The following is a 12,472-nucleotide window of genomic DNA, read 5'->3' as shown; positions in this document are numbered from 1 at the left end:
AATCAAATTTGTAGAAGCGATTGAGATGTATGAGCAAGACAGCAACAACTGTGAGCAATTCTGTTTAATAAAGAACATTTACAAACTCCTAAAGTACGTTAAGTCATCCCACCATGTGGTGATATTCCACCTGAATTATATTTTCTTGTTCTTTGATGCTTGTGTAAATCAACTTTACCTCAATTCTGCCAAGCTCTGACAGGTAATACAACATTGAAGATGCAAGATTATTTTCTGCATTGGCTGATAGAGACGTGTTTTTCTTTCTACGTTGGATCGTGGAACTCAATATTCAGGGTATTGCTGTGAATCTCAGTGAAAGAGGTCGTGTTCTTGGTCAAAATAGCCTCCTCTGGGCTCTAATGTTTTCAGGGGAGGGCGGTTGCTTCTAGGAACAGTCGATTTGCTGCACAATTTTGTGCTGAGAGTCCTTTGCATGCATGGTGAAGATTGTTAAAAGCTAAAACTTGAAATAAACTTACAGCCAAATAAATGTAACCAGTTAAAACAGGGATCCATAGAGAATCTGATTGCACATATACTTGCACACACACACTACCGCGTGCGCGCGCACACGCACACACACACACACACACGCTCACACACACACTCACATGCACACACACACACACACACACACACACACGCTCACACACACACACACACACACACACACACACACGTGCTCACACACACACACACACACACACACACACACACACACACACACACACACACACACACACACACACACACACACACACACACACTCACACACACACTCACATGCACACACACACACACACACACACACACACGCTCACACACACACACACACACACACGTGCTCACACACACACACACACGTGCTCACACACACACTCACATGCACACACTCGCGCACACACAAGCTCGCACACAAATGCTCGCACGCACACTTGCTCGCACACTCACACAGACACACACTCTCACACAAAGCTCGCACACACACTCTCAGACACACATGCTGTCACACTCTCACTTTCACTCACACACACACACTTGCGCACACACACACAGACACACAGGCATACACACAGACACACATGCGAGAGAACCTCCAACAAGACATGCAGATTGCAACTGTTTGTTCCTGGTCCAGGTTGGTGTTGCTTCTGCAACAGATCAGCACACTGCGCATGAGGGAATCTCTTGTTGTTCACAAAGATTCCTTCGGTATTCCAAACTCTCACTGCATCGTCGTTCAGCTGCGAAACAGTCCTCAGCATGGAGACGGAGAGAGAGAGCCAGTGCTTCTTTTTTGGTTTTTAAGCTCAGATTTCTTTCTGCTTTTTCACAAAATTAAAGAGCAAACAGTAAAATCAGCATGTCCAGAGGAGAAAATGCACTTGAATAGCTCGAATTTCCAGCAACTTGAAAATGGGACTGTAATGCGGTGGAAAGGCTGCTAAATTGATAGCAGCTGTCTAATGCCGACTGTATTACAGAGGCCCCATAAGCAAGTGCCGCCACATACCGACTGCACTGTGCGTACAAGAGATGGCTTCGCTCCGACTTCCCCCACGAAAGGCAGCATTCAGATAACAGGCCGTAGAGATTGTGGTCATAAATCATCTGACTCGGGTCAAATTTGAAAAGACAAGCCAAAATTCTGCATTTTATTTAAAAAAATGCAGTCATTTGCCCGCTTTGGTTGAAAGTTACATTGCTGATTAGATTAATCCAGCAAGGCCTCAGTTTGAATAAATATACAGAGTCGATGCAAGTCCATGGGAGAAGTGTGGACGTTTAAAGGCGCAGTGCATCTGTTCATGGTCACAGCTCCATGGGAGACGTGGGGATGTTTAAAGGCACAGTTCATTAGCTCATGGTCACAGGTCGCCTCTGATTCCATTATTGGCAACAGAGGATGTCCAGAAACCATGTTCTTATCCTGGAACCTCCTGCAACTCGTTCCTTGAGTTTCAAAATTGGCAGCATGGAAAACGTTGGTGATCACGAACCAGTTGACAAATCAAATGTTATTAGCGCTTGCCAAAGGCCACATTTTACAAATATGTCGTTTACTTTTCCGTTTCAAATGTACAGCTTGTGTCAGTTTGGGGTTGCACTCAGGGTGAGTTTCCCGTCTCAGATACTAGAATCACATCTGTGTCGTTTTTCATCAGCAGCCACCCAGGTCACTTGCTCATCTTTTTCCCACCTCTTGATGTGATCTTCAAAGAGCCCCTTGTTGTAGTATGCAGTTGGTTACTTGTCAACCTGTGGTGATACCCAAGAGAAGCGGCACAGTAGTGCAGCAGTACAGTTGCTGCCTTACAGCACCAGAGACCCGAGTTCGAACCTGACTACGGGCGCTGTCTGTACGGCGTTTTCCCCGGGAGCTCCGGTTTCCTCCCACACTCCAAAGACATACAGGTTTATCAGTTAATTGGCTTGGTAAAATTGTATATTGTTCCCCAGTGTGTTTTGGATAATATTAATGTGCGCTGGGGATCACTGGTCGGCGTGGGCACGGTGGGCTGAAGGGCCTGTTTCCGTGCTATATCTCTAAACTAAACTAAACTAAACTAAACTAAACTAAACTAAACTAAACACATTCTAAAGATTAATAGGTTGGGTAGGCCAATTGGCTTCTGTAAATAGTCCGTAGCGTGTAGGATAGAACTAGTGTGTGGGTGATCATTGGACAGAATGGACTTGGTGGGCCGAAGGGCCTGTTTCCACGCCGTAGTGAGATATGCTCCCTGCTGCCTGTAATGGGAGGAATGGTGCACAAACACCACAGTGGGGGGGGGGGGGGGGGGGGGAAGCAGAGAGAGAGAGGTTCGTAAAGCTTACGGAGCTTCTGAAGGTGGGAAGAGGTGATACAATGGAGAAAATGGGACAATTTGTGTGCCAGTGTCAGTCGGCAGTTACAGGAATGAAAGTCTTGACAGGGATAGGGAATGATAGCAGAGCATGGAATGTTTATGGCGAGCATCGGAATAGTCATGTCTGAAGATAAGAGAATAATTGATAGGAGCAACAGCAGCAGATAGCCTGATGTAAGAGGTGGAGTGAGACAGTGCTGCAGAAATAACAATACACAGCTCATACGATGGAGCAGTCAGGGAGGCTCAGATTAATCAAGAATCATAAATGCTTTGCCACAATGAGTTGTACCCCATGAAATGGCCAATGCCATTGAACAACATTAACACCAAGTCACATCGCAACCTGCACACACGACTATTCTAACTGTATAAACTCATGGTGGGTAAATTAATGTCTGCACTTGGAACTGTAAAAGATGACAGTGTCCACATGTGACATTCATGAACAGTGCAGCAGGTGAATGGTGGCGTGTTCGCTCAGCATACATGCCCAGTTTAGACGTGTGCAAATAGGACTGGGCATCTGAATTATTTTCACTTCATTGACAGCCGAATTTGTGCTTTTGTTAACTAGGTATAATCCACCAGATGAAAGGAGATTACGAAGCTGCGCTGAAGCTCCACAAGACCCACCTGTCCATTGCCCAGGAGCTGAATGACTATGCGGCACAGGGTCGAGCCTACGGGAACATGGGCAATGCCCACAACGCACTGGGCTCCTACGACCAGGCGGTGAAGTATCACCGGCAGGAGCTGCAGATCTCCATGGAGGTTAATGATCGGGCGTCACAGGCCTCGACCCACGGTAACCTCGCTGTTGCCTACCAGGCCCTGGGTGCCCACGACCGGGCCCTGCAACACTACCAGAACCACCTGAACATTGCCCGGGAGTTACGGGATATACAAAGCGAAGCCCGGGCCCTCAGCAACCTGGGCAACTTCCATTGCTCCAGAGCAGAGTACGTTCAGGCCGTTCCCTACTATGAACAGTACCTGCGCTTGTCTCCTGACCTACAGGATATGGAAGGTGAAGGGAAAGTGTGCCACAACCTCGGTTATGCACACTACTGTCTCGGAAGCTACCAAGAGGCCGTCAAATACTATGAGCAAGATTTGGCCCTGGCCAAGGACTTGCATGATAAACTCAGCCAGGCAAAGGCCTACTGCAACTTAGGGCTGGCTTTTAAGGCCCTGACTAACTACACTAAAGCCGAGGAATGTCAGAAATATGTTCTGTCCCTTGCCCAGTCCCTGAACAATTCTCAAGCCAAATTTCGAGCATTGGGCAATTTGGGTGATATTTTGGTGTGCAAGAAAGATGTGAATGGTGCAGTTAAGTTTTATGAACAGCAGTTGGCTTTGGCTCATCAGATTAAAGATCGGAAGCTTGAAGCCTCAGCCTATGCAGCTCTGGGTACTGCCTACAGGCTGATACAGAAACATGACAAGGCTCTGGGATATCACACACAAGAGCTTGAGGTTTATCAGGAATTGGGCGACTTGTTGGGAGAATGTAAGGCGCACGGCCACCTTGCCGCAGTCTACATGGCACTTGGCAAATACACCATGGCCTTCAAGTGTTACCAGGAACAGTTGGACTTGGGGCAGAAGCTCAAAAATCCCAACATTGAGGCGCAAGTGTACGGCAACATGGGAATCACTAAAATGAACATGAATGTAATGGAAGATGCCATCGGCTACTTCGAACAGCAGCTTGCGACGCTGCAGCAGTTGAGCGGCAATGATGCAGTCCTGGATCGAGGGCACGCCTATGGCAACCTGGGGGATTGCTACGAGGCACTCGGAGATTACGAAGAAGCTGTAAAATATCATGAGCAGTTCTTGACAGTGGCTCAGAGTTTAAATCGGATGCAGGAACAAGCTAAAGCTTATCGGGGACTTGGAAATGGACATCGGTAAGTATTGCATTAAACCTTGTGTATGTTTGTTTGTGTGTGACTGGGTGTAACTGCGGGAGACTGTGTGGGTGACTGCGTGTGACTGGTGTAACTGTGTGTCTGTTTGACACTGTCCGTAGGTGACCATGTGGATGTGCTTTCAGGTGTGACTATGTGTGAGTGACTGTGTGTCTACATGTGTGACTGGGTGACCTTGTGTGTGTGTGAGACTGCAACGTGTGCTGTGTGTGGCAGTGCTGTGTGTGTGTGTGTGTGTGTGTGTGTGTGTGTGTGTGCCCGTGTGTGTGTGTGCCTGTGTGTGACAGTGCTGTGTGTGCCTGTGTATGTGTGTGACAGTGCTGTGTGTGTGTGTGTGTGTGCCTGTGTGTGTGACAGTGCTGTGTGTGTGTGTGTGTGGGTGTGTGCCTGTGTGTGTGACAGTGCTGTGTGTGTAACAGTGCTGTGTGTGTGTGTGTGTGTGTGCCTGTGTGTGTGACAGTGCTGTGTGTGTGTGGGTGCCTGTGTGTGCCTGTGTGTGTGACAGTGCTGTGTGTGTGACAGTGCTGTGTGTGTGACAGTGCTGTGTGTGTGTGCCTGTGTGTGTGACAGTGCTGTGTGTGTAACAGTGCTGTGTGTGTGACAGTGCTGTGTGTGTGACAGTGCTGTGTGTGTGCCTGTGTGTGTGCTAAATGCATTTCGTTGTCTCTGTACTGTACACTGACAATGACAATTAAATTGAATCTGAATCTGTGTGCCTGTGTGTGACAGTGCTGTGTGTGTGTGTGTGCGTACAGCTCATTATTTGCCATCATGTATTATATCTACCTTGGCTATGTGCAACAATCGTAATTGTTCAATCACTGCAGAGAAAAAAAACACTCAAGGTTTATAAGACTTACCAAATTATATATAATGGCTCTAAATCAGTTTGTTTCAGACCATCTGTGGAAGCAAATTAATTCAGTTAAAAATGAGTGAATAAGCATCTGTACTAATCATCTAAATACAGTGGATATGGAGTCAGATCAAAGAAAAGCTAATAAAGCTTTATATCCCATTATAGTACAGTTAGTATATTGTATTGATATTCGTGTAGTACAAGTATTCCTCGGGCTTAATTCTCTCCTCCAAAGAGCAAGTGCCTGCCATTTCAGAGTGTTTTAAAATAGTCTGGGGAAGAATGAGTGTGGGGAAAGGAGAATGCCAATATTGGGTACGCTTCATCCAATAGACAACATGCTGCCCTGTCCCACATACGTGTCCTTGGCACGCAAATTACGCGACCTCGTCGTCGCGTTGAGGCGCACGGGCACTACAAAAATTTTGTAGCGAATGAAATCTTCGTACGCCAACGGCCTGTCGCGTAACTGACGGCCAAAGTGGGACGGGCCCAAGACCCTGTCGCGATGCAATGTCTCACCTCCAACAGCAGCAGAAGCAGGCAAACGATCGTCGAACTCGGCCTGGGGCTCACGGCCGTTGCGGTCCGGATCCGCCCCCACTTTTACTCCCAGAGCGGAGCCAAGAAGACTGAAGAAGAGTCTCGACCCGAAACATCACCCATTGCTTCTCTCCAGAGATGCTGCCAGTCCCGCTGAGTTACTCCAGCATTTTGAGTCCATCTTCAAATGACGTCACGTGCTCCAGACGGCTGTGCAGACGCATGAAGTCGCGCCCGACCTTCGCGGGACCGTCGCACCTCAACGCGACCACGGGGTCGCTTAATTAGCGTGCCAAGGACACGTAAGTGGGACAGGGGCTTTATAGCCACGGGCATCTTGCTTTTAGATTTTAGTTTAGTTTAAAGATACAGCGTGGAAACAGGCCCTTCAGCCCACTGAGTCCGCACCGACCAGTGACCCCTCGAAATAACATTTCCCTGCACACACCATCATCATCATCATCATTGTTGAAAACATCAACGGGCACGGTGCCTTACAATGCTGTGTACGACAGTGATCGCAACTTCTACTCAAGTGTGGATGGCCTTTGGCTTCCTAGGAGCTCATCCGCCCTTTGACAGGTCTTGTTTTTGGTCCTGCTGGGGGGGTCCACAGCCCCCTCCTCACCTGGAAAACCAGATTTAGTCGCCGACTATCCGACCATGGAGCAGATAGCACGGGATTGCATGCCTCCCGTAGCGGGGGGTATCTCCCCCCGACCTGACTTACACACACTGGGGACAATTTACATTCATAACAAGCCAATTAACCTGCAAACCTGTACGTCTTTGGAGTGTGAGAGGAAACTGAAGATCTTGGAGAAAACCCACGCGGTCGCGGGGATAACATGCAAACTCCGTACAGTACCTCACTTGCGCTGGAAGAGGCAAAAAATGCTCTGTGTTTAACACCCGGGAAACTGGATCATGTAGCACTGTATATACTGTATAGTGCTGCACCACCAATAAAGGATTTAGCCCAGAGTATATCCTGCACGATCTATCAGTTGTGGGTGGGATTGCCTACTTCCAGCCACGGTACATGTTCAAATGCCTGAAGTTTCCCCAGTCAAGTATGCAATGACATCAGACATCTCACAATCCAGGTTTCTGCCCAGACCAACATAAATCAGAGCTCAAAGCTCCACACACAGACTGTGGTGGATCAAATTCTGGAGAGCTGGAGGACATTGCACTGGGTTCTTGGTTTACTGGAGATTTGGAAGGGGACTCTGCTGCTCTCAAGACAACTCATGGGACCGCTTTAGGATTGACTGCAGACTGTGCAGACACCTCCCACAGTCCACGGAGGGTGCTCAATAACAGAGAGGGATTGTGTCTGCATTTGGCTGCTCCCCACTCAGTGTTTCGGCTGACGGCTCTCCTACCGGAGACATTGGGGCAGGCATGGAGGCCTCTCACAGGGGCCGTACAACCACAGGGCAAGGGGGCAGGAGCAGACACACATGTCCACCTGTAAACATTGCATGTCAATTTTGGTCACCCTTCTATGGGATGGATGTCATTAAACTGGATAGAGTGCAGATGTTTACATGGGTGTTGCCAGGATTCGACAGCCTGAGCTATAGGGAGAGGTTGGGCAGGCTCGAACCTATTGCTAGGAGCACAGGTGGCTGAGGGGCGATCATATAGAGTTGCATAAAACCATGAACACAGAACTTCAAGTGTGGCTTCACCCACATTGGGTTGATAGTTAGGAAACACAAAATGCTGGAGCAACTCAGCGGGGTCAGGCAGCATCCCTAGAGAACATGGATAGGCCACGTTTCTTTAGAGTTTATAGTTTTGGGGTTTGTAGGTTAATGGATCTCTGTAATTTCCACGTAGTCTGGTGCCCAGCGCTGAGGGCCCCGGATCCACTGCTTCACCACTGGCCGTTATTATGCTATGACTCAGTGGGATGTCCTGCCAGTAAAGCAAGGACATACCCAGAACCATGGTGAAGGATAGGCTTCCGTCAGTGTGATAGTCAGACTGTGCGTTGTGCTGTCTCAGGGAATTCTCAGTAAGAATTTCATTGTTCTATCTGGGACGTGTGACAATAAAACACTCTTGAGTCTTGAAAGTCCTCGGGTCCCCAGTCTGAAGAAGGGTCCCGACCCGAACATCACCTATCCATGTTCTCCAGACCCGTTGACTTACTCCAGCACACCATGTGTGTCTATCTTTGGTACAAACCAGCATCTGCAGTTCCTTGCTTCCCCAAGTTCTACCCCTGGATCATTCTGTCTCCGACTTTACACTTTAAACATAAAACATGGAAACAGGCCCACCGGATCCCCGCCGACTAGTGATCACCCCATACACTAACACTACCCTAAACACTGGGGACAATTCACATAAAACCAAAGCCAATTAACCTACAAATCTGTACGTCTTTGGAGTGTGGGAGCAAACCCACGCAGTAACAGGGAGAACATGTAAACTCTGTACAGACAGTGCCCGCAGTCAGGATCGAGCCCGGCTCTTTGGCGCTGTGAGGCAGCAGCTCGACCGCTGCCGCAATGTGCAGCCCCTTGTACAGTTACATAACCATAAGAATCAATCTTGAGATGAGGAGTGGCAAGTGACTGCCTCGTGCTGTTTTGAGATGGGAGAATACTGTCTCCTTAGAGACCAAAAACACTGATTGATCTGGGGATAGCGAGTCATTTCAAGAGTGTTTAATTGTCATACGTACCGGCAAGGGAACAATAACATTCTTACTTGCTGCAGCTTTACAGGCCTGTTTATGCCATAACATGCAACTAAATGTACAATAATTAACAATACAATAAATTAATAATCAATAATATGAGGTAACCAGAGTATAATAGTGAAAACTGTAGTTAGTGGTGCAGCCAAATCAAAGTCCTTAGAGGATCACAGTTGCTGAGGTTGTGGTTAGTGTTGTGCAGTCTATAAGAGCCTGATTGATTCTGGGAAGGTGAATTATGTAGGAGGGAACTGCAGATGCTGGTTTAAACCGAAGATGGACACAAAAAGCTGGAGCAACTCAGCGGGGCAGGCAGCATCTCTGGAGAGAAGGAATAGTTGACGTTTCAGGTTGAGACCCTTCTTCAGACTGGTTAGGGATAAGGGAAACGAGAGATATAGACGGTGATGTGGAGAGATAAAGAACAATGAATGAAATATTTAACGATTCTAAAGGAAACATGCCATTGTTAGCTGTTTGTAGGGTGAAAATGAGAAGCTAGTGTGACTTGGGTGGGGGAGGGATAGAGAGAGAGGGAATGCCGGGGGGGGTTACCTGAAGAAGCTGTTCTTGGACTTGAAGTCTGAATCACGGTTTTCAGACTCCTGTACCTTCCCCCGATGGTAGCTGCAAGATGAGAGCTTCCGCCGTAGTTATTTCCAGGAGGATCGTTACTGGCGGAGCCACCCTGATAAAGAACTGTTCCTGATGGGCTCGTTTAGTGATAGGAAATCATTTGCAGTCTCCTGACAAGAAATCCCGATTGAACAGCATTTCTTGCCACTCATGTTGATTTAAATATTTTTGACAGGATCATTTGAGCACATCACGTTTCTGGATATCATTAGATGGTCGCGGCTCCAAAGTAGCTGCAGCCTAATTATCCTTAAACCTCACATGTGAACGTGAAGTTGCGTTATTGTACAATATGTACCTTCACAGAGCGGAGATGGGATCCAGGCCACAATGGGAGCATTCAGTGGTAAAGATGGTCCCACCTGGGACACATTATTTAAACTATTTGATTGCCTTGGTATTTTGTAATTCTTCTGAGTAATATTTCCCACCTGCGACCATTTTGACTGGGAAGTCTCTGAACAATGAAGCCAGTGCCGATGCAGTAACATAATCGGGGTTGTATTTCTGCATTGTACTGCAGTCGCTCCGATTACAGCAGCGTGCGACCCGTCACGTGCTCCGCTAGCTGTGCAATTTATTTGTAAGATAAGTCTTGTACAAGACTTGGAGCGGCACAGAGGGTCAACGGTGAAGTTGCTGCTCCACAGCACTAGAGACCCAGGTTCGATCCTGACTACAGGTGCTGTCTGTACGGAGTTGGCACGTTCTCTCCGTGACCGCAAGGTTTTCCCCCGGATGCTCCGGTTTCCTCCCACATTCCAATGACATGCGGCTTTGTAGGTTAATTGTCTTCTGTAAATTGTCCCAGGTGCCTAGGATAGCGCTAGTTGGTGTACAGGTGATAGTCGGTGGGCCAAAGGGCCTGTTTCCATGCTGTATCTCGAAACTAAACGAGGCAATACTCTAGTTATTTGGGCCACCTCTCACTGTGACACAAGCATATTGCAGCAAACTCATCTAATGTGCTGGAGTAACTCAGCGGGATAGGCAGCAGCTCTGAAGAACACGGATGAGCAACTTTTCCGGTGGGGACCCTTCAGTCCATACAATGCTGCAGGCGGCTGTGCTGGTTCGTGGACTGGCCTTGCTTTACCCACTGGGCAGGGATGAGCGAAAAACAAAGTGGTGGAGGAACATGTCACCTGTCCGTTCCCTCCACAGATGCTTCCGAACCAGTTGAGTTCCTCCAGCACTTTGTGCTGTGCTGACAATTCTACCACCTGCAGTTCCTTGTATCTCCATTGATGTAAATATGGTACAGTTATGATTCACCAGACGTTAATAAAACATTCTGATCAATGGACAGTGACACATGTGAAAAATATACATCTTCTAGATGCGCTGGCACGCATCCTCGGTGATGTGACCTGGGGTCATCGGGTGTTTCGGGTCTCAGAACATCAGACACCCTCGCCCAGGCAACCCAACCGGGGTAGATCAGGCCCCGACTTGTGTCCCAGCAGCAACCGCTCACGGATCAGCCATACTCTGTAGGGGTTGGGAGACTCTAGTGCGTGGAGGGACTGGGCTCTGTGGGGTGAGTCCTGGCCCGGCTCCTCCTGCGTCTCACCAGGTTCAAGGCCTGTGCGCTGCGCCTCTTTCTCCTTCTCCGAGCATTTCATTCTCGCCTGATAGATCTTTTGGGCACGGTGGTTCATTAGGCCTTTCTGTAGCTTTGTTGGATGTCTTTCTCACAAAATTGTAATCGGGGGTGACCAACGCCAACCCCAAGGCAGGCTCATTTCTTCAGTGGCATGACTGATGGTCAATTTGAGAGCAGATCTCCATTGTGAATTATTTCTGCCAAAAATGAGCAGAACGCTCATTTAATACCCTGCTGCTTTAAATCTGGTTATGTATTTGCTTTTGCTGGTGTTGATACTATTACGTAACTTAATATGAATTCCAAAGCTTTGAATTCGATGTCATTAAATCGAAAAGGACACAGAAGAGATTCACCTGGGCTTGTGGGCTTGAGTTATGGAAAGGCTCGGACTTATTTCTTTGGAGTGTTTGAGGCTGAGAGATTACCTTGTTGAGGTGTACAAGATCTCGAGAAGCATTGCTCACAGCTTTTTTCCCAGACTAGAGGATTCTAAAAGATTCTAGTATTTTTTCCCAGACTAGAGGACATGATAGGTGTTAAGATGAGAAGGAAGAGATTTAAGAGGAACATTTTCACTCAGAGGGTAGTCTATCTGGAATGAGCCGCCAGAGGAAGCTATGGAAGTGAACACAGTTATGACTTTTAAAAGTCACTAGACCAAGTGCAGTTGGGTCTGCTCCCCCAATGGTGTGATCCCCCAACCCAATATTCCACCATGCACCCGTCTCCTCCAATGGAACTGAAGCCGTTCTCAAAAGTAAGATTCCAGCACTGCCCTGCCTCCCTCAGCAGTGGATTTAAAAAAAAATCCAATGGCACCTTCCCTGCCTGCTGCAGCAGTAAAAAGTTCAGAGTGTTCCTGTTTTGCAACTTTGTTTCGAAGTGTGGTGGAAGCTGACATGTAAATGGAGAAGCCAGTTTATTTTTGAAATACTTGGGGGTAGGGGAGAAGGATTTGATTAAAAACGTGTACTTCAACACGATGAAATGTAATGAGGAGCGGATACTTAGAAAGAAAAGCGAAATCTCTACCGAAATGGAAAAGATCTCGGAGATTGAGCGTCTGGATTGGGCGTGGCAATGAATCAAAGGAAGAAATGCAGCCGGCAGCCGTACATGCAAATGAATCCATTCCGATTGGACATCTGCGAGCATCGGCCATTCCGATTGGACATCTGCTAGTATCGGGCACGAATCAAAAGGCAGAAAGGGATCCGGACGGCAGCCGGACGGATAGCCCAGAGTTTTATAGATATATAGATTTATACCGATGTATGGATAGGAAGGGTTTAGAGG

General features: G+C 47.7%; 1 protein-coding gene across 4 annotated transcripts in view; it reads left to right on the top strand.

Moving 5' to 3' along the window:
* ttc28 (tetratricopeptide repeat domain 28) overlaps positions 1-12,472 on the top strand; it is a 502,085-nt gene that overhangs the window by 359,111 nt on the left and 130,502 nt on the right. For all 4 annotated transcript variants that reach the window (XM_055655876.1, XM_055655877.1, XM_055655878.1 and 1 more), the window contains one exon: positions 3,451-4,792. In XM_055655876.1, coding sequence (XP_055511851.1) covers positions 3,451-4,792 — 1,342 coding nt within the window. The remainder of the gene's footprint in view (positions 1-3,450; positions 4,793-12,472) is intronic.

This window comes from Leucoraja erinacea, chromosome 25 (genome assembly GCF_028641065.1).
Source record: "Leucoraja erinacea ecotype New England chromosome 25, Leri_hhj_1, whole genome shotgun sequence".
Taxonomy (NCBI): Eukaryota; Metazoa; Chordata; class Chondrichthyes; order Rajiformes; family Rajidae; genus Leucoraja; species Leucoraja erinaceus.
This window is presented reverse-complemented; position numbering and strand designations above follow the sequence as displayed.